The 23,547-nt window shown below is 38.4% G+C and overlaps 1 protein-coding gene across 1 annotated transcript in view; it reads left to right on the top strand.

Annotated features, from left to right (window-relative positions):
* The window catches only part of LOC121948064 (ephrin type-A receptor 6-like), a 68,676-nt gene that overhangs the window by 36,358 nt on the left and 8,771 nt on the right, over positions 1–23,547 (top strand). The window contains 6 exon segments of the mRNA XM_042493323.1: positions 4,021–4,176; positions 5,083–5,433; positions 17,196–17,320; positions 17,722–17,884; positions 21,620–21,725; positions 23,305–23,375. Coding sequence (XP_042349257.1) covers positions 4,021–4,176; positions 5,083–5,433; positions 17,196–17,320; positions 17,722–17,884; positions 21,620–21,725; positions 23,305–23,375 — 972 coding nt within the window.

Raw genomic sequence — 23,547 nt, 5'->3', positions numbered from 1 at the left:
CAGGTCTATACACAAAGAACTGCATTAGATGAAGGAATGACTGAACTGTTGATGGTACGGCTGGAAAAGCTCTTACAAGTTTCTATCCTCAGGTAGACTCACTTAACATCAATCTAGCCTGAGGTATAAAGTCTTATCCTCATTCAACCAGTGCTCTCTCAAGCTGACAAATATTTAGATACCAGAGATACTGCCCCAGTTGGTCCACATTATAATCAGAGGGATTTACAACAACTGAATTTACTGAATCTGAATCTTCATTACTGCATGAAAAGAAGAACCGGGAGCAATTTAATTTAAATTACTTTATCTCAGCAGAATAACACACTCAGTAACAATATTTTTAACAAGTAGTCCTGTTTCACTACTGAATAAGGGGTAGCAGCTGGACATCATTCATGTAACACAGTATGAAACTTATCACTGTATAATAAAAAGGGGTATAATCAACAAAAGGATTAGAGTGCTAATATTTCTCAATGAAGGCAATGGTCTGTAACAAATGATGTGAGGAAAAAATAAAAAATATATATAGGGCTCCCTACTTATGGTAATTGTGGGAAAAATATTAAAATGCTGAAATTATAAAATCCTGCTGGCTGGCTGCCAAAGAGTGAAGTCCTGATTGAATTACCCAACGAGTTACCTTTTTCTCTATCATTTCATTGTCTGTCTTATAGCTGGCATATTTATTTGATAATTTTGAAATGATTACCCCACCCACACGCATATATTCTCACACAAATCACTCTGAAATAAATTTACCCCAAGACTCCCAGAATATGATAGAATCACACTATTAGTGCTTTATTTTACTCTACTGAGATAAGTCTGGGAAGAAGGAGGTAATCTGCAATGGTTCTGCCATCTTCTGATAAGCCTTAAGGAAAAGACAGGAAAGAAGGCGGAGGGATGGGAAAAGGGAAAATATTGGAAGAAAGATGGGGGGGTCAAGAAACAGTGAGAATTGTGGCAGAGCTAAACACAGTAAGAAAAAAATTGAAGAGATAAGGAAAGGAGAGTAGGTTGAATTGATGGAGAAAAAAGAATTGGAAAGGTAAAACCGGAGAGACCCAGAGAAAGTTAATGAGGTAGGAAAGTGAACTTGGATAAGGATGGAAAACTGAGGACTACTTAGGTCAGCAGAATGGACCAGGTAAGTGGATGGAGGTTTCAGACTGAGAGCAGAAAATAATTGCATTTTCATAATGCATTATTTGTATGTTAATAGCTATTTTTTTACCTGCCTAAAAAGCAATACAAACTTTCCTCTGTCTGTATTATTCGGAAGAGAGGGTTTTATTACTGTAAACCTGCTGATTAAAAGAAATGGGTTTCTAAGTGATTTCCATCACTTCATTTATATAGTATCTGCCCCCTACAACAATTTCCCATCAGAATTCCTAAAAATTACAATTTTAAAGCTGTATACATGCTAAGTTTCAGTGGCTTTTCAGCTGATAGGTGGGTATACTATCAACAGCCAGAAAAAAAGGTTGGTAACGCGATCTACAGATACCTACATATTCACCACAAAACAGACTGAAGCTGTAGTGATGTAATGCCACTCAATGTATTGTTTCCTTGGGCTAAACCTTTACATAAAAATTTTATATTAATATATTTTACATACATTGTAGGCCTACATTATTTAAGGGATTTTTACTCATTTGGCCATCTGGTACCTCTGTCCATCCATCTTGGAGGAGGGTCTCTCCTACTTGCTCTTCCTGAGGTTTCTACTGTTTTTTCCCCATTAAAGTTGTTTTGTTTTTTGGTGAGGACTGGGTTCCTTATTTAACCTGTGAGATATATTATAGGTCTAAGGACAGAGATGTTGTATGCTGTAAAGCCCTCTAAGGCAAATTGTGATTTGTGATAATTTGCTTTGTACATAAAATAGACTTTATATAGATATAATAGACTGATAATGTTAAAGTACAAACAGTAGTGCCATGCCATAATTTTGGTCCAGAGTAGGGTCATGGTTCAATATATTGGCTTTTGGTAACATTAATACTTCAACAGTTCAAAATTCTATCTTGATAAAGTCTTCGCTTTACCACTTTTATTTTATTTTAGACTTTAGACTTTACTTTATTACTATAAACACGGCCGAATTAACATCACATTCAGTGCTAATAGCTAGCTAACATCAACGTTAGCTTGTTAGCTAGCTAACGTTAGCATATTAGCTAGCTAACAACATCCTTAGCTAGCTAACGAGCTAACTGCCAATTAACGCTAACATGACATTAACGTTACACTGCCTGCTTTATGACAGACGTTAAATTGACGTTAACGTCCACGACTTGCTCTCGCGTGTGGTCGGCTTTTTTGAACTTTGTTATCTTGGCAATATTTACTCAACATTACCCCCGCATTTTTGGTGGCTTGCGTGTTAGCTCTCTTACCGGGAGGTGGTGTGTGTTCAGCGGGGAGACAGGTCCAGGTCCAGAGAGGGACAGCGTGGAGAAAGGGCTCCGGTAACAGAGAAGCAGGGCACCTGGTCTCCATCTAAAGAGGACGACTATACTGTAATGTTACATTCAGCTTCCTCCTAATTTTGTTTTATGTAGTTTTCGTTAGCTAACGTTAGCTATATTACTGGCGGTACATCCGGTTGTTACCCGGTGTTATCCGTACCTGTCCCCGTGAGGATGTGACTGAAGTTTGGGAGTGTTGTGTCTGGTGCAACCTTAGCTATTGATGGCCACTTAAGGGCTCTGGCTCAGTATATTGTCGGGGTGCAGGTTGTCTTCATTTTCTGTGTTTTTTTTTATTTTTGTTTTGTTTTTTTTGTTGTTGTTTTTTAAACCAAAGATAAGTATGTGGCGTTGGTAAATTAAGAATGCACCTTTTGTGAAGCTAGTTTTGTTAACTACAGGTAAAACGTTAGCAAATTAAGCTAATTTAACGTTAGCTGTTGTCCAGTTGTTGTTTAGTAAGTTTGTAAAGTACTGTCATAATGTGATTGTCATTGAGTGATCAGTAACTTTTCCAACACTTCTCTTGTCTGCTTTGGAAGTCTGCCAGAGTACTTGCTTTTGAAAATATTGAAGTATTCAAAGTACTTTTTTATGTCAGCACATTGCTGTATATTGTCACAATATAATTACAGGACCTGAGGACCCTAAAACAACCGCTGACTGCACTAATTTGCTTGCTTGTTGAATATGCTGCAAAAGCCTATAAATACCCACAGAAATACAAACTGACAAAAGGACCACCCTTGTCATTTTTAATTTGTTAAAGAGGAAAAGTTTTTGGCAGTAAACAGAGCAAATATTCAAAACAATACAAATCATTTTTTTTCTCAAAAACCGAAACGCTGACATGAGGTATGGCCATGGGTGATCTGGTGGGGAGTTTTTATCTCCATCTGCTGCTGTAACCATTACTAACACCACATAACCAAATACAGCCGTCTGCTGATGACCTCCCCTATATGGAAACACCACTTTGACTAACAAACCACACACAAAACTTCATGATCACAGTTTATGGACTTTTGCATTTTAGAGGAAAAAAAAACAATCCACTGACTTCAAAAGCAAACGTAATGAGTAATGAGAGCCTTCATAGAAATGTCATGGAGTCAGAAGTACAATATTTGCCTTTCATATGTAGTGAAGTCAAAGTAATATATTTCTAATAAAGTAATACTCGAGTAAAGAACAGATGCAAAAAACTGTACTTATGTAGAGTACTTAAGTGAATGTATTTTCTTGCTGTCCACCACTGCAAAATGTGTGTGTGAGTGAGAAAAGGTGCATTACAGGTGTGCGCCATTAGTTAGACTGGACAATGGACAGCACCATAAGCATGTTGCTTAGTGAGCTAATAAGAAGGTGACAATGATCCATAGTACCCCAAGAAATAAGGTCAGACCACAGGTGAGGAAGAGAAGCAGCTGGGAATGTAATTAAATGTATGTGTGCTGAGAGAAATGCAATCACATGAGGAACATTAGCCCTGTGTAACTGGCTTTCTCCTCCCCCCTCTTCTCTTTTTCTCCAGCTTGTAAGCCAGGCTTCTTCAAGGCATATGCTGGGAACACTAAATGCTCCAAGTGTCCTCCTCATAGCTCCAGCCATGACCAGGCCGCCACCATCTGTCACTGCGATAAAGGCTTCTACAGAGCTATAAAAGACGCCTCAACCATGGCTTGTACAAGTTAGTAGATCGAATACGAAAAAACAAACTCTCTTTTTCAGCTGGGACATTCTTGGTTTCTGTTTGGATGTGTGTAATTTATTTCAGTTTGTCATGCTGTCTTTCCCCTATCCATCTGCTGTTTTTTTTTATTTTGGCTAAATTTAGATATATGTCTCCATAACTTTATTCCACCATATCTCAACTTAGAAAAAAACATCTGTTATGATGTATCTCATTCATTGATATGGGGAATTCTGTCAGTAGCATCCATGAAATTGACTAGTAGCATGCTGGAATGAAACACGCACTCAGAAAGCTTTAACACCCATATGCTTACAAGTAGTTATTCAAAGTCACACTTGCAACTTCAGGTCTGATCACTTTGCCAAACCAGACATTGTACAGTTGTAAAATTTGGTGGGAAAAAATCCAACCTGTGTTTCATCCGGAAAATTGACGTATAGGTTGTTGCACTAAAATACTGTAGAATGAGTTAAAAGCGAGCCACCCACACATCTACCTACATATATACTACAGATTCAAATTGTACTTACCTTCTTCTAAAGGTCCTTTTATCAACAGATTTTGATCATCATGTGCCCACTTTAGCTTCATTAATACTGATACTTGCATACAGACCTGTTTTTTTGCAGAGTGGTATGCCAGAAATAAGATGTTATTGCTGCTCATTTCATCATTCTTGATAAACTGTAGACTGTCAGTGGCTCTCCCAAGAGATCTACGCTCTAGAATGGCATCAGTATTAACAGATCATGTGTTTCGTCCCCTCTTGTATTCAATCATATGATAACCAAGCCCCTATGAATGTGTTTTATGTTACATTTATATAAGCTCATATAAACAAAGTGATTAGTGAGTTATCAATGAGTAAACTCTCTCTAAATACCTTTTCTCTTTCTTCAGGGCCTCCGTCAGCTCCCAGGAACCTGGTCTCATTGATCAATGACACGGCTCTATTCTTGCAGTGGATGCCTCCTAGCGACACAGGAGGCAGGAAGGACATCACTTACAACATCCTGTGCCAGCGCTGTGATGGAAGAGACGGCGACAATGGTCTGACACAGTGTGAGCCGTGTGAGCCAGACCTGCGGTTCATCCCACGGCCACTTGGTCTGACTGGCACCTCTGTGGCAATACTAGATTTTGCCATGCATGCCAACTACACTTTCCATGTGGAGGCTGCAAATGGTGTCTCTGGTCTCGGGGTGTCTGCACGTTCGCTGGCAAATGTAACCGTCCAAACACACCAAGCTGGTGAGTTGCTGAGCTATTGTTCACTTCAGTGGAAATTTTGTTCTGTTTTATTTTCTGTCTTCGGATCCAACTTTGGCAACGATGACAAGCAGATGTACCTCCAACAGAATTATAGGATTGACTTATGGGTTCTTGACTTGGATATGATTTACGGTTAATTACTTATCTCATGAATGCATAAACAGAAAGTGGATTAATTGATATTCCACAGACACACAATTAATTATAATCAATTTGGATAATCGATTATTAGCTTAAATCATTTATTGAGCAAAAACACCACACATTTGCTGATTCTAGCTTGGAATGTGAGGCTTTGCTCTCTATGTTTTTCATCACTATAATTAAAGAACTTTGGGTTTTGGACTGTTGGTCGGGCAAAAAAAGTAAATCAGAGACTTTGCATTGGGCTCTAAGGTCTTATTTAAACATATTTTTCCTGATTAACCTGTAACTTAAAAAAACGATTAATGACAAAAACAGGTATTAGTTGCAGCAATGGAATTTCATAATTACAGTAATCAATTTAAAAAAAAAATTTGCAGGGCTGAAATTGTACATGGTAAGCCACAAAATATTCAACACATTCATCATTTAAATCCTGCTGGCACGGACAAAATGGCCATCTGGAATAGTGGGAATTTTCCCAATGGGCCATTCAGTCTTTGTGATGGCAGGGAGCCATGCAAAACCGCTAAAAAATAGTTTCCAAACTTGCAAAAGAGCAGTAAACTTGACTAGAAATAATGCTGGCCATCAATACCCGATGCCCTGAGCTCCCTAACTTGCATGAGCATTAACAAGATGTTCACCAAAATACCAAAAAACAAAAAATATGTACAAAAATATTCTTGTGCATTTATTTTAGTTGTTCTGTTCTGTTCTGTTCTGCATTCTCAATTGAACATTTTATGGCATATGTTGTGGACTGGATGTGAGGGATTCAGCCAAATAGTTCGAGTGATAACTGGAAGTATCACTGTCCATTGTGTTTAAAAAATTAAAATGTAGCTCAAGGTTTTGAGTTTAATTTAATAACACTGGTGCATAGTTGCTGTAGGGCACTTAAATTGTATTTTTTCCTTAAAATGGCCAATTTTAGTTTACGGAACATCTGTGGTTTTTGTATTCCATATGTCCTCATTTTGCCAGGACAGATTGATGAGGGGTAACATTAACAAGCCATATTTAGCTCTACATTATTAATAAATATTACATTTGCATGCTTATGCTTGACATATGCAGCCTTTGTAGTTGCATAAAACCTGTTTCACAGCTCACGGATGCTTTGGAGCAGACGGAGATATTTATGCTACAGTAACAGGAACCTTTATTTATTTTGCAGCTAGATTTTTCCCTCCTGAGCACCCTGTCTTCTTCCCCAGTGTCTGTCTCTCCCTCCAGCTTAATGTGTCAATAGGTGAAGCAACCTTTGCCCCTTGAATAGCTGACAGAGCCATTGTGACCCGAACCTACTCCTAATTAGCAGTATCCGGCTGACCTGAGATCAACTACAGATAGATGTCCTCAAGGCAGGGCTGTCTTGGGCTTGAATAGGGAAAAAATAAGAGACCCGAGTTCAACTACTGAAACCTGAACCTTATATTTTAAGGGAAAGAATATTGATGGAATAATTGATGGGAGTAGGTTGAGATGAAGGAAGGAAAGGGAGCAGATTAATAAATTATACTGAGATGTACTGTATAGGCACTTTTTCTCTCCCTTCGGCAAGCAAGCCCAGCAAGCCAGTATTGAGATGAAATTCTGATGAGAACAAAGCAGATGCTCATCAGTGTCTCAGATATAAAAATAGAGAATTGGGTATATCTGTGCTAAATCGAAAAAGATTGTTGCGGTGTACCTTTTGTAACTCAGCAGAGAAAAATCTGAAAAATACTTTTAGTTCCTAATGAAACCGAGGAGATTGAAAAGAAAATTTACATGTCATACAGGAGCGTTCCACTTTTTCAGTTCTGGAGACAGTAAGATGCAAATATGCTATGCTGGATTGAAGTTTGTACTACACTTACAGCCAATCTGCAGGTTTGAAAAAGAAGTCTCTTAAAGACATCTGGGGCCAGTTTCACAAAGACAGACTTTGACTTAGAGCAAACTAATAGTCGCACTTGAGATTGATGTAAATTCATGCGCGAAGCTGTCTAGTTGCTAACTATCATAGGTTGGTCCAATTTGATGTGAAGACTTTTCAAACTACAGCTGACCGAGCCATCAACGTCAAATCACTCAGCTCCCTTCACTCCAGCAGAAAATGTTGTTAGGGCAAAAGAGAACAATACAAAAATGCCTTGTGACATAAAAAAAAAGAGAGCTGAGATGCTGTGGCTTTTTAATTTGTCCTACTTCTGCTAACATGTCAATCAGGGTAGTTTCCAAACAAAAACAGGAGGCAGTGTCTGCACTGCTGTATATTTACGTGTGGTCACTGCAATACCTTAAATTTTCATTACTCGCTCCACAACATTGTTAAGAAATCATAACTATGAGCCACATTTTGCTCTTTTTTATCATTTGGTCAGCAGATGGCACTGATTGTTACCATAAAAACCTGGCTCCCAGTTCTGAATCAACCAGGGGGGACTAACTTTGCAGGTTTTAAATAGGTCAGTCTTCACTTTTGTTAAATTGTCTAACTTGGATTCAGTTAATCTAAAAGCAAAATTAAGGCTGGCCTAACACTGCAGACCAGTCTAAAATCTCATAATGAATACGTCCCCGGTCTGAATTTCAAAGTCTAAGTTTTGTGTTGTTTAAACATAATAAGAGTGAAGACAATACTAACATGCTGATGCTTAGCAATTCAATGCATCTTCATAAAACAGTTCATTAAACAAATTAACATCCAACAATTGCCGTATTCAAGTTTTGTAATTGATGCACAGTTATGTATGTTAGGTTTAGGAAAAGAAAAATGGTTGGGTGTTGTCATATTACGCACTTAATTTATTTTGGTTAAGTTTAGGAAGGTAATGTTACATAGGTTAGGTTTATGAAAGAAACATGATGACAGCGTACCTTAAAATAGCTCAAACTTCACTTGGCTTTACACGGTCTCAAACAGTGGTCTCCTGGGTTTATTTGACCACCCATCATGCCAATCCAACCCCTTATGTGGAGGTTTTGCTCCTTATACTACCTTATTCTTATAAGCCCAACAATGCATTGGTCATTTGATTGCAGTCTTCACAGGCCTATGATAAAGTTATATCCCGTGGGGAACATGGATTTTTGTCCACAATGTCATGGCAATCCATCAATATGTTGTGGAGATATTTGGTAAAGCTGTGGACCAGCTCCAGACTTTAAGGTGAACTTAAATTGTAAATGGACTGCATTTATTCAGCAGTTTTCCCATCTCAGAGACCACACAAAATGCTTTACAGCAGAAGCCAGTAATCGTCTTTTCCTGACAGCGCATTGGTCATTTGGTTGCAGCCTTCCTGATTACATGGGTTATACTCGAATTACAGGCTCATGATTAAGTTATATATGCATTTTGGTGCATTACGTTTCATAGTCATGCATACAAACATGAGCATGCATGAGAACAGCCTGAGCAGGTAATGTTGACCATGTTTGGCATAGTTTAGAACAGTAGCATTGTAACATTTACTAATTTACACTAAACACAAAGTACGGCTGAGAAAGAATGTCATTATCTTGTAGTTATTTAAAAGTAAATACAAGTATTAGCCAATATTAAATTTTGACCTGATGGTTAGAGTTATGGTTAGATGAAAAGTCAGGGGGTCACCAGAACCAGGGAGATTTATCCTGTGGATTTTCCAGACTTTAAGGTGTAATTAAATGGTAAATTTAAACAGCACTTTTCCCATTTCAGCAACCACTGAAAATGCTTTACAGCAGAAGCCAACATTCACCTGTTCACACACATTCACACACAGGTGTCAGAGGCTACCATGCAAGGTGCCACCTGCTCATCAACAGTGATCACCATTCACACGCACATTCAAGCACAATTTGAGCTATCAGTATTTTGGACATTTCGACATGTAGACTGCAGGGGATTGAATCGCTGACCTTTTGATTAGAGGACGTCCGCGTTTATTGGCTGTGTTTATTGGCTCATCATGCACCTGCTCTTTCAAGAAAACTACAGTCATTTTGCATGGCTAATTTTCTCGTATCATACAGAGAAAAATATTGCTTCAAAGTATTATTTTTAGAAATGTTTTGCTGATAGGCTGTCATCATATCATGGAAACCAGATGTCAGGTGTGTGTGTGTGTCACTTCATACCCGTCTCTCTGGCAAAGGCAGCCAGACTGACGGGAGGAAGCTGGAATGCAAAATAATCTCTGTAGAGGAGGAGAAGCAGCCTGTGGGGATGTTTCCATGCGGATGTTTAGAATGGATTAACTTGTCAAACTGCCTTTCCTCAGTAGACACACTGTATGCACACACAGCCAGGAACACATGCAAACAAGCAGGGAAACTAATCCATACACATATGACATTTACTTCACCCATGTACCACCTACAGCCCTGCATATGGTCAGTTAGTAATTTCCCTGCTCTTCCATGTGCTCTCTCTTGTCTCTCTTCCCCCCCCGCCCACTCGGGAAAGGCAGTTTGACAAGTTAATCCATTCTAAACATCCGCATGGAAACATCCCCACAGGCTGCTTCTCCTCCTCTACAGAGATTATTTTGCATTCCAGCTTCCTCCCGTCAGTCTGGCTGCCTTTGCCATACACACACACACACACACACACACACACACACACACACACACTCATGCATGCATATAGTTTAACTATGTAGATATCTGTCCTTCAAATTGTATGTGGTAAAAGGGCTAAATAGAAAGCAAAGAGTTCTGCAAGTTTGCAGCTATTCATACTGTTTGAATGCAGCTTTCCATACCTCATTATCATGCAATTCATATTCATAGTCCACCAGTAATTCACAGTATTATGCTTGTGCTACATTCGTAATAAATACAAACACATATGTTAATAAGCAAGTAACGTGCATCATTTGACATTTATTATATATTTAAGCTGCGCATAGGTGAAAATCTTTGAGATAGTTATGCAGTCTGAAAACAGACCAATATTTTTAAAAAAATGTATTTTAGATTCTTCAAAGCACCATATGTCTGTAAATGCAAAACATTCGTCAAGCACTCCAAAACGTACTATAAATTCAAATGAGGTGGAATGTTCATTAAGTTGCGAGAGGCTTGTTGTAAATCTGTGCTTGTCTAAAACTTATGTTTGGATGAACTCAGGATGGACAGGCTCATTGCCAATTAGCTAAGACGCTGCAAGGTGATTCATGTAATTGATTGTGATATTGTGTCATTGTTTGAATAATAGCCAATCAAATGCAGAATTAGCAATTAACTGGATTTTTTTAGCGAGATGGAGGGAGGTCGATTTATTTTCTGTTGGCTTGCTATCTGTTTGTAAATTGCGTATTAATGCCTCATTATGCTTTTAATCATGGTAAACCTATTAATCAGACTTACTAATAATTTCTCTTCCCTCTTGCTTGTGTGCTTGTCTAACCTTGATAAGTTATAGCCTAACGCTCAGTTAAGCAAGATGCATGATCACTCTGTTTTTTGCAGAGTAGAGTGTTATAATACACCGAGTTATTATTCAGTGTCATAGCCGTAAGAGCTGAGAAATATTTGGGTTTTTTGTGTCATAGAGTCATCAGAAGACACATTTGATCTTCTTGAATGCCTCTTTGTGCACGCTCTCCTCCGTACTTTATTTCACTTTGTAAAGCAGTTTGCTGGTTTCTTGCTTGTTGAAGCTGATGAAGGTCAGCTGTTCTAACGTCTCACAAGGTAGCAACGCAGATCAGAGTGAGCAGGACGATCTCTCTGTTTATGAACAGCGAACTGCACTCCCCTCAAAATACACTGTAGTTATTGCTCAGCAGAGCATTTCTCACTGATGATTCCTCCCACAAAGTTCACTGCAGTATTCTGGGAAGAGGCACTGAGAAATCAGTGCAAATTTGTGAAAGGTGTTTGCCGTGCAGAGGAAAAATGTGCCTGTACAACAGGAGCAGAGAGAAGCGCAAAGATAGACCCACTTTGAGTTAAAAGTAGTTCTTATGTAACTAAGATGTGTGTCCTAGCAGTGGCTGAAAATAAATATTGAGCTCTCTAACGTCTGGACGAAATATCTCACTTGAGAAGTTTACATGTGTTTCTGTCGGTGGTCCATGTTCGATTTTATATTTGTGAAGCCTGGAAGAGCCAAACCTAATTGAATTACATAAATCAAATCATTCACAAAATGTGAGTTTTAATGATGTATTGATCCTTTGCTGAAATAATCGAAATCGAATAGCTGCTGATTTAAATGGTTAAATCCCTACAGAGTTGTGCTCATTGTCTTTCAGTTTATTCCAGACTCTGCTCCTCCACTACAGATTGTTCTTGTGTTCACCATACCAGTTTTAAGATTTAGATTTAAACTTATTCATAATCAAGTAGTAATATGCTTCATTAGCACTTTTAATTGTCCTCTGACTTTTTTAACTTAGTTATTCAGTAATATTACATTCAGAAGTGTGCATATAAGTTTGATTATGATTGTTTTAGGCCACTTACCCTTCAGTCTGACATTAGCCAGTCAATGTTTCTGACCAGCAGTGTAACAAAATCCTGATTGGCCCAAATAAAGTGCAAATAAGTTTTATTTGGTCCTCACCTCAAAGCGCATGCGCATGCTCATGTGCACACACAAGCACGAACACACACATACACACACACACAACCAGGTGTTAGATTTGGCCTTCCAGGGCTCATCCCTTGGACATAGGCTCTACTCAAGTGGCCTGCCCAGGTAGATAATATCCAAATTCCAATTTTTTACAGCAGGCTGGTAGCCAGGGACAGCACTGTGTCTAACAGAAAGTTTGCTGATCTGGTGGAGAATCGGGGCGGTCTGATATCAAAACCTCCCTGGGGTTTGCACTGGCTGACTTTGAGTTGAGCTGTGGTCTTTGAGCTGCTGCCAACTCTCCTCCCTGCGATAAGACTTAATTATTGATCCCCTATTATTATTTTTTCTCTCAAATCTTTTTATTGATTCTACACCAGTATTATGGACGCTAAAGTAAAGACATATCCGAGATGTCAGAGTGATCCAGTCTGTGATTGACATACAAGGCGTGCAAGTTGGGGAACATGAACCGAACCAATACTAGTAACATGCACCCTAACTTCCCATATCCACATACCCCTTCCACCCTTACCCCAAATAGCCCTGTTATTGAACTGAAAGGCATCCCTGAAATCCTGCAAACCAGCCTTGAATTAGCATCACTGACTGCATCTGCCTCTGACAGCTTCTGGGCCCCAGTAACTAATATATTACCTACATCTTTTGTTCTTACACAGCCTGAAACCACAGGCTGACAACACAACAGTACAAAGCAAAATTTACAGTTTCAGTTGCAGCTTTTTAGCAGACATTCACAATATGTGTTCCTAGCATATGTTTAATTAGTCAAACAGTGGCATAGAAATGTTGGGCTGGTTTGTAGTGTTTGTCTCTCTGCAGTGTGTACAAAACCCAGACTTCTGGCTTGTTCTTTTCTCTCTCACACACGTGCATAATATACATGAACATTTGTTTTCATAACCATCTTCAAAGAACACATACTTATGCATGAAATATGCCCAGTGTGTTGTACGCAAGTCTGTCTATGGACTGTTGCTGTCAGTTTGAACAGATGAAAACATTCCTGTAGATTGGTTCCTAACAAGATTTATGTAGATAACCTTTTATTTGAACCTTATGGCCACCTTACACTGGAAATGACTTGTTGTTTACTTGTCTATTTTTCAGTTTTCTGCATATTCCAGTAAAATCCAAAATGGTTTCAATTGTGGTGTCTTCACCGTCATAAATATTTATATTACAAAATAACAACAAGAGTCATGGAAAGGTCTCACATGCTAAATCCACGTGTGAACATTCCCCACTGTTTCGTGGTGTCCTGATTCAGGAGATTTTCTCTCTTTTACTTTGCTCTTTTCTTCGGAGCCCTCTCCTTTTCCCCAGTGGATTCTCTCATGTTTTCATCTCCTTTGCTGTGGGAATAAGGCTGACGTCTATTTATATGCTCAGATGCTGGGGAGATGCAGCCTCGTGGGATTTCTTTACAGCTCTCTCCCCGTTCACTCCTTCCCTCTCTCTTCTCCCCCTTCTGTCCTTTCTTTATCTGTTTGAGCTTCTACAGTTGAGGGTTAACCTATTTTTACATGTTGCCAATAAACCAGCTATAGAGCTCATAGATTCTCAATTATCTTTTGATGTGTGAAGTGTGATTGAACTGTAATGACCCTAATTGTTTTCCTTGAGCTCACTTAGGAGATTTCTAACCAGGGGATTGATTTATCCTGAACTTAAAATAGCTTCTTGCATGAGAGTTTAGATGTTTTTTGGAGAGTTTTCTTACATTGCAAAAATGTCCACGCACAGAAAATTCCACTCCTCAAGCACAGTCACACACACACACACACACACACACACACACACACACACACACACACACACACACACACACACACACATATGTGTGGTGATAGATACATAACATTATACTGTATGCTGCAGACAGAAATCCCCCTCTGGTAATGTGATTCTCGTGGACATTCTTATCCCTTAAGTGGGTTATGCATATTTATCTGCCTGGTTACACTGGTGCCAACAGAGAAACATCATTATTCCTTATTAAAATACAACATTTACGGGCACCAGTCTTGCTTAGGTGTGTTTTTATAGATTCATCTAAATCACAATCACATATATAGTAGTCAAACTGTAGGGTCTGTTCATGCACATTTTGAGAATTTAGTGCAAGAAATATTTTTATGGTTTTACTGACATTTCAAGCTAATAATAAGCCCTCACAAACATGCTCATGATCTTTGTACAGTGGTGATAAAAAGAGACTTTGGAGTTCGAGTGGTTTAGACTGTGGGCATCTCTGCTGGGCTTACATGGACCATAATGTATCTTGTAGCTGTTCCTATTCAGATTAGCCTATGTTCGCTCTAGGTTTTGTGCATACCTTTACTTGCATACACTTCCATTTTTACAGTGGATAACCGCAGATTTTGCTCTGCCTGTCAATTCTGTGTGTTGAAGCTGAAACAATTAGTTTAATCAACTGACAGAGATTAATCAGCAATTATTTTTTATTAATCATTTGACTCATTTTTCAAGCAAATAAGTCAAAAATTATCCACTTCCTGCTTCTTGTCTTTCTGTAATAAGATAGTAAGATGAACATGTTTGAGTCTTGAACTGTTGGTCAGAAAAGTATTTTTTTTTTTAAGATTTTGGCTTAGGAATATTGTGATTACCATTTTTCATCAATTTCCAATATTTTTTATCCCAAAAATAAATCAATTAATTAAGAAAACTACCTGCAGATTATTCGATAGTGATATTAGCTACAGTCCGACTGTTCACCATTTTAATTTGCTATTGTTTAGTGTACAGTATACGCATTAGGGGTGTAATGATACATCAATCTGGAGGGATTTATAGACTCAATATAATGGGTGCAAAGTGAAAACATCGATACATACCTTCATCTTTAAGATGCACCTTTAATTTGAAATCCCAGTAAGGGTTTTTACTGGCATTTTCTCATATTGATCACAGGCACCTGAAGTGAATCTAATCTAAATTGTGGCATGGCAGACTTTGTGATATCAGCAAATATTGTATATTTGTCCAAAGATTTGATATAATAACACATTGTGATAAAACTAGTGATTTACATCCCTTATAATACACATTGTATTATCAATATGGCCATCCATCAATCAGACAGAAACAATATATATCCACAGCATAATCTGAAATGCTTTTACCTAAAAAAAACCTGCTAAAAGATTTGTTCAAAGGATCTGGTGTTAAATATTTTACTTACCGACTGCTTTTTTCACCAATAGACAGAGCACCGGTCATCGTTAAGATGAAACTTTCAGGCGTGGCACGGATGACATTTGCATAGCAACTCAGTGGATTATAGCCTGTGCACTTTTGCACTGCAGTCTTCTGTCAATACACGGTGTGTATTTTTGTTGTTGTGTCTGCTGTTTGCCATTAATAACTGCAGCAGGCAGCCAGACTGAGGGGCTTGAGATATTCCCACAACATCTTCAGGCGCTCTGTGCAGCTCAGGCACCACCTGCCACCAGGATAGAGAGGGCACATGTTACCTGGAGTAACATAGCTGACATGGCAGCTGTGTGATCTGACTCTGTAAACTGACAGTGCTTTCCAGTGATCCTGTGCTGTTCATGTGTGCTACTGATATTTTAAAGATTGACACCCTTGGTTTTGTCTCCTTGGATCCTGTAAAAGGCGTAAAACTTAGTTGATGTGGCTCACCTTCATTTTTCTGTGGCTCAGTGTCACAAACAAGGTGTAGCTGAGGTTCATAGAGAAATGCACGTTCAAACAGACTCGAGTCAGGAGTCTGAATTTTTGCATTGTAATATAAAAGCTGGACACACCTTAAATTTACATACTTGTCACCTCCAGTGTGAATTTTTGCAGGAGTCAGCATCAAACTTTTGTTTGCTGCGTGCACCATTTTTCTCCCTGCTCTCTTTTTGTATGAATACAAGTCGAAATGGTCGAGCTGCTGGACTGTGAAGAGTCGCGTCTGGGCCGAGCTACTGCAAGAAAACCCTCGCTTCTTGACAAGATGTGAAAGTCACATCTGAACCCCAATGTGTCCGACTAAATGCAGTGACACATCACCTTTCTCAAGTGCCCAATACAGTCTGCAGCCTTCTGTGTGTAGTAGTTGATCTGCTTCTCTGAGCATGAGGACAGTTTAAGACATCAATCTGGGCTTGAATTTGTATTCCAACAATGATCTCCCAAACAGCACGCTCGACAACAGAGGGACTGGATCTATTAGTTTGCCAAATCATATTCTGTTCAAGCGAAGGCTTTATGAATAATTGATGGTAAATATTTGAATCTCTGCTGGGTGATTTTGTGTCTCCTCAGCAGCCTTCCGCAAAATATTCCCCCAAATTCAGCAATAATGACAAACATGATAAACAGTTGCTGGAGGTTTAGCGGTTTGGTTAACAAAAACGTTTGTCTCAGGCCACAGATCATACCGGAGCTGGACAGTAAAAGTGTTGTTTCTTGGCCCTCCTTTCCCTTTGGGTATTCCTCTTACACTGAAACAATTTCCCTTCCAACTGGCAACGATGTTTGTTACATTTCTCAAAAGTTGTTTTTCTTGAGATTGTCTTCTGTAAGCTGGAGAGGGAAGTTATTTGTATAGTATAGCATGCATTTTTCTCAGGCTCTATTTCAGATTGTATTTTTTTTTTACTTTTTGTTCAATGTTGACATCTTTCTTGTGATGGCTGAAGATACTTTCAAACTGTGTTTTGCAGTCGTGTCTCTGAACTCGGTGGATTCGCTTTAGAGTTCAGTGCAGTGGTTCGAGCAATAAATGGCCGGAACCGCTCATTTTCTCATTTCCCCAGGCCTCTCAGACAGGTGACTCCGGGTGGCTCAGTCCTGCTGCAAACCTGCCATTTTTTTGCTCATGTTTTTCCCCTAAACCCTTATATGTTTTAAACATAAAATCATTCTCTGGCACATATAAATTTCAGTAAGCTAACCCTTAAGTAAGTCAGTAAGTCATATAAGCTCATTATTTTGGAATCACAGCTGAAATCCATGCTGTCTTTGCCTGCATCCTCAGGTCCTGCTCTGGTGGGTGTAGTCAGGAAAGACTGGGCCTCTCAAAACAGCATCGCCCTCTCCTGGTCAGAAGTGGAACAGCTGCCCTCAGACATAGTGGACTATGAGGTCAAATACTTTGAGAAGGTGAAGTCTTTTATCATACTAAATAAGATGGCTTGAAATCTTAGTTTATATATTATATGTCAATTGCTTAGTGGTTTGATTACAGCTATTGTAGCTCTGAAATGCACCACAAGTGATTATATACACAGAGAACAATCACTGCACACAGAACAATATGCATTGTTAGCATACAGACACCCAAATTTAAGTGCAGAGCATCCATAATGTATTGCTATCTCTGCTTTGCTTACCATCTGCTCCGATAGTTAATAGGATGAAAATGATGTGTTTTGTTCAAACGTTGCTGTGATAATGGGTTTATGCAAACACATGTTTGTCTGTCCTGCCAAAACTTGCTATTGTTTATCGTCTCTGGCAATCTGTTTCTGCTTTTTTAAAAAATTTTATTTATTTATTTTTAGGAGCAAGAGCAGCTGAGCTACTCATCAACACGTACCAAAACCCCCAGCGTGGTTGTAACGGGCCTCAGACCCTCCACTGTCTATGTCTTCCATGTGCGCGCTCGTACTGCTGCTGGCTACACTGCATACAGCCCCAACTTTGAGTTTGCTACTGCACCTGAGGGTATGATTGCTGGGGAGTGGGCATGAGGGAATTGTGCCTTTTTATTTTAATAATACTGGCTGTGATTTAAGGGAGTACCGCAACTGACTTTCAGTCATTTAGACTTGCACTGAAATTCCAATAGATACGTAGTTTTGCTTTAAAACAATGCACAAGAGAATAAGGGCGTTTCAAAGCCAGTGATGTGAAGTCAGTGGTGTTGATCAACAACCTTATAAAATCCCTGGAGTCATTTTATGGTCATTCTTTGCCATGGATCAGTGAAACTCATCAGTGCTTCTTCAGGCATGAGCCATTTATTTAAATGTTTATAAGCTCTGTAAGTTCCTGATGCACACACCACGCTCCGTTGATTCTAATCCTGAAATATGCAGGAATGCACATCCTCCTACAAGATACACACTTTAGGTAATGAATATGTAGATGTCCACCTTCATATTCTCATATCCCCATATGCCTGTGCACATGATGCAAGTTCATTTATATACTCGGATTGTGCTTCTACAGATGTGCCATCTTCTCTCTCACCTTATTCAACCCATACAGTGCAGTTTCACATGGCCTCATGTCACACATAATGCAATGATTTAGATTTTTTTTTAAAATATATATTTCCTGACTGTTTTCCTTTATACAGGGTTCTCATTAGGTGCTTGAAGTGCTTTAAAGGTCCTTGAAATGAACCATATACTGTTGTCTATTTTTGTTGTATAAATTTGCCAAATTTTTGTTCATCACGTCATAATAATTACATTTCTCAAAGCCAGAAATCCCTTGTCCTTTTCTAATTTTCAATTCTGTCGCATCAACGTCTCAACAGCAGCGTGCTCTCCCCTCTTCTTTATTTTTTGTTGTTGTTCAACCAGACATTGTAGTTTATTTTTAGCTCTACTCTTAAAACCCCGTCAAAACCAGTAGGTCTCTGTTGGCATGCCTAAACTTATTATGACCTGACTTAATAAGCCAGGTTTTCACTGTGATTTGTTTCCCTCTCTTTTCAGCAGTGCTCTAATGTTATAAAAACTGAAATTGAAACTTAACGTCCAGCTGGCACTGTTTCCTTACACTCCAGATGGTTCTGTCTTAAAGATGATTTGTATTTCTTTTTGTAATGAGCTGACAAGTTTGTCTGAGGTCTCTATCTCCTCTTGCGTTATGTGCAGGGATTAAGCAGAGGAGGAACACTGAGCAGGACACCACTTGTGGAGTTAGTTGTAGAGTTTCTGTGTTGACCCTTTCACTCTGAAACTTTCTCTGAATTGGAACTTACAAAAGCGGAAGAAAATTGTGTATTATAGTAAGCACCACTGCGCTCATGCCATTCAAATTCTTGTTGAGGATGTCATATTATATATTATAATATTATATTATATTATTTTATATTATATATATATATATTTATATATAGTATATATATATATATATACAAGTTATGCCTTTAAAAAAAGTATGAGAAGTAACCCTTCTCTAAAAATAGAGGCATTGAACACATCATTTATTAATGTTTTAATTAAAAAATATATTTGAAAAATGAATTGTTTCTATTAGTGAAGTCCTTGAAAAAATGGTGCTTTCAAAAGTACTTGAAAGTCTCTGAATTTTATTTTGTAAAGTCTGTATAAAGAACCCTGTACATAACTTCATTTTATACCAACTTGTAGAGAAGTCCAACAATATTGAAAAGTTATCCTAGGTTAAACGTAAAATGAATGGCACTTTGGATAACTGAATTCATGTGAATTCATGTGTTCACTCAAGTGTTTGTTCAGGGATACATGAGGAAATATTTTGGCCTCTGTTTCCTGCTGCCTGTCCGTTTTAAATTGTTAGAAACTGTTAGAAATAAAATAATGGTAATATTTACCATACATTTATGTGCAAAAATGCTTAATCATGGAGATACAATTATTTGTGAACTTTACTAGAAGCATTTCAGTCATTAGAGACTGGTGAATAAAATGATATTTCGTAAAGATTGCAGGTGTACAGATTAACAGATTAAGAGGTTTGATTCGAGATTTTGCAGAAAGACTTTGGAGCTCAGACTCATGGAGTCCAGACACTGATGGCTGCAGTGGCTGGTGACACTGCTGAGTGATGAAATGAAGACTGGGTAGTGATGAGGAGATGGAGGGTGTGCGGAAGTTCAACATGAACATACTAAAGGGAGAAAGAAAACTCACAATTAACAGCCCCAAATAATGACAGCAAGAAACTGTGAATGAGCATGCATGCAAGGACTGACTGCCAGATGTCATGACAATTGACTATCAGGCCAATACTTTCAGATCAATCGATCAGACTTTATTTGTGTAGCACTTTTCATCCAAGCAAAACTGTAACACAAAGTGCTTTATACACTAAAACCAAAGCCCCCCCTATACACACACACACACACACACACACACGTACACAGGCACACAGGCACATGGGTAAAAAAAGCAAGTATTTGTATCTAATTAAAGCACTAAAATAAGAGTTCTCATCAAAACCAGGAACTGAGGATATATTAATAAAAAAGTAAAATAAATAAATAAAATACTCTAAATATTAGATAAAGGGTAAATACAAGGATAATGGAACAAATAATAATAGATAAAAAATGTTAAAAATAATAAAATTATATACCATCTAGTAAAACAGTAAAACAGACTAAAATGTAAGAATAAACAGTCAATAAATAAATAGGTAAAGTTCAATTAAACTAAACTAACTTGACTAAAAAGGTAGGTCTTGAGTTTGCTTTGTTTTGTCACAATTGGCAAAGCAATGTGGCACTTACTTTTTTCATATGAACATTTTGTTGTTTGCTCACAGAGTAATGTGCAGAATGGCTTCAAATAGTTTGGTGTGTAAGAGTTGCATAGAAGAAATATGACTTCCATACATATCATTGGAAAAGTCATAGAAGTCATGGTTTTAAATAGATTCATGTGCAAGAGCCAAATTTCTTCATGAGCATGATGAACTGTGTGTGTCTGTTTTATCTGGATTAGATTAGATTAGATAGACTAGATTGACTTTATTGTCAAACACACAAATACATAACATAATACACCATTAAAAATGCAAAAATGTACACCATAAAAGATACAATAGTACAGACAGGTAGGTAGGGGCAATTAGTTAAAAATATAATGAAAGACAGCACTTCTTAGAAAATAGCAGTGTTTCCTGATACAGTCATTCTGTGTTTATTGCCTGTATGGCATAGAGAATAAAGTACTTTCTATTAATGTTATGAATGGCTCTCGGGACCCTAAATTGACGGCCAGATGGGAGCAGCTCAAACTCTGAGTGTAATGCATGTGAGGCATCTGCAATTATATGTTTGGTCTTCCTGCATAAAGCACCGTCAAATATATTGCTGAGTTGTTTCTGTGACTTGCCAATCACCTTATCTGCAATGCTGACAATCTTGGAGAGATTGTTTTTTTGACATTATGACAATAAAGTCTGATTTAGTGTCCGAGTTCAGAGCAGAGGCAAGGAAATTTTAAATTAGATTTTTGTATGATTGATATAGTGCAACTGAATTAAAATGGTTAATGCAGTTGAATTGTTCGTAGACAAGGAATCTGAGTGAACATGAGGATATTATAACACAAAAACTGAATATCGTTTTCAGTCCACTCATTTTGTCCAGTAAATTGCCACAGCTTGGAACAGGGAGAGAGCTGTTTGTATTAACAGGTACTGACTTGTTTGGCTTTACTCTTTAATCACTTTCTTCAGATCCTGATATTGCTGATCAGGGTCAAGTTCTGGTGGTCGTCACAGCGTCTGTAGGAGGCTTCTCCCTGCTGGTCATCCTTACCCTCTTCCTCCTCATCACCGGGAGGTAAGACACTCACTCACTCACTCACACACACACACACACACACACACACACACACACACACACACACACACACACACACACACACACACACACACACACACACACTCCTGTGCTCCTCTTCTCATAGTCTCCAGAGTGCTGCTACAACCAGAAGTCTGTTAATGGACTCTCTTTCTGCCACCAAGCAGACACTTTTATTTTCCAAATGGCTGAACCAATTTTCTGCCTAATTACTCAGCGTGTAATGCATGTACCAGCAGTTTGCTCCATTCCATTAACTTCCACAGGTTAGCTCAGACTGTTGTCTTCGGTCTGCCTCTGGTTCACAGGGTTTTTACCATTAGTGGCAATTATTAATAAACAATGAAAAATGGCCATGAATCTGTAGATAATTTGTCTGGATTTCTACCTAATTATGATACAAACTGAATCTTTGATCACACAATTTGCAAAAATCGTATGTTGAAAAATTCTCAACTCAGAAATGGGAACACACTTTACAGACAAGCCTAGATTCAGGTAACATGTCTACAACCTGGTAGACAAAAGCGCCCCATGCAAGTACTTCTTTGTGTTATCCTTAATTTCTCCTATGTTCTCCTGAGTTAATGTTGAGCTTCAGGAGTAAAAATAAACTGCAAATTAAAGGGCTGTTGCCTGATAGTGAGGGCTTTTAATCTGACTAAGTTCCATTTATTACATTTATTACGATATCTGCCCACATTATTATTTATATTTTTAGACAATTTCTCATGAGCTGCTACAATTCCAAACTGATATAACTGTACGTGTGCTGGAGGTAAATTGACAGATCTCAACTCTTTAACAGTGATCTTCCTGCACAACATAATTGCCATATGAATTCAGTCGGCTGGAGGCATAGGGAGGTTGCTTTGCAGCAATGGAGCCCCTAGGATGCATAGACTAGGGTTGTGAGGAATATCTTGGTAAAAACTAATTTCAGTTCAAGAAACTCTTAAGTCAGAACTTAAAACATATTAGCCCGTTTTAATTATATGATGAGATTTTCAAAAGACGACCTTCTTCTTAGTGGTTTGTACATGTAGGATGAAAATTGTTCTTCTTGCTGAATGCAAGTGTTTGATTGTTACTTTTGTCCCCACTCTCCCTCTCTATTGAGACTGAGCCTTGAAAGCACTGAATGTGTGGGGCTGTGAATAGGATAAAAGCTGGGAAATACAAGAAAATAATAAGAAAACGGCAGAAAGGCAAGAATAAAAATTGCACTACAAGAATGGGCTATAGAAAACTGTAAAATGGCTGCCTGTTTTTAACACCAGAGACGTCTTTGCAAACCAAAAGAGATTGGTGATGTGGCAGCGGTTTCTGCTGTCAGAACAAATGTTCACTTTTCTCCTCTCTCTCATCAGGGCAGTAAATCTGTTAGATGTCATGCTTGTCTTGTGCTGATAATGTCGACTAATTCACCATGTTGAGCACAAAACTCTGCAAGGGTTGTTAGCAAAAAGAGACAAGACGAGGAGGGAAATGACAGGGGATGTGCAGGGGCGTTTTTTGTGGTGATGAAGGTTTTTCTTTCTCTGGTTCACCTGCACAGGTGTCAAGGGTACATTAAAGCCAGGATGAAGTCAGAGGAGAAGAGGAGGACTCGCTTCCACAGTGGACACGGTACTGTGTGCAATGTTTTTTTATTGTGTGTGTTTATTTTAAAATTGCTTTGCTGGCGAGCATGCATTCTCCAACAGACTGCATGCTCCATCTCCCAAGGCTTTAGTTTTAACACAAGCTCTACAAATGGTCACAGTTTGCCTCAGAGTACCAATTTTTTTAATGCAGTTTT

Source organism: Plectropomus leopardus, chromosome 1 (assembly GCF_008729295.1).
Source record: "Plectropomus leopardus isolate mb chromosome 1, YSFRI_Pleo_2.0, whole genome shotgun sequence".
Lineage (NCBI taxonomy): Eukaryota > Metazoa > Chordata > Actinopteri > Perciformes > Serranidae > Plectropomus > Plectropomus leopardus.
This window is presented reverse-complemented; position numbering and strand designations above follow the sequence as displayed.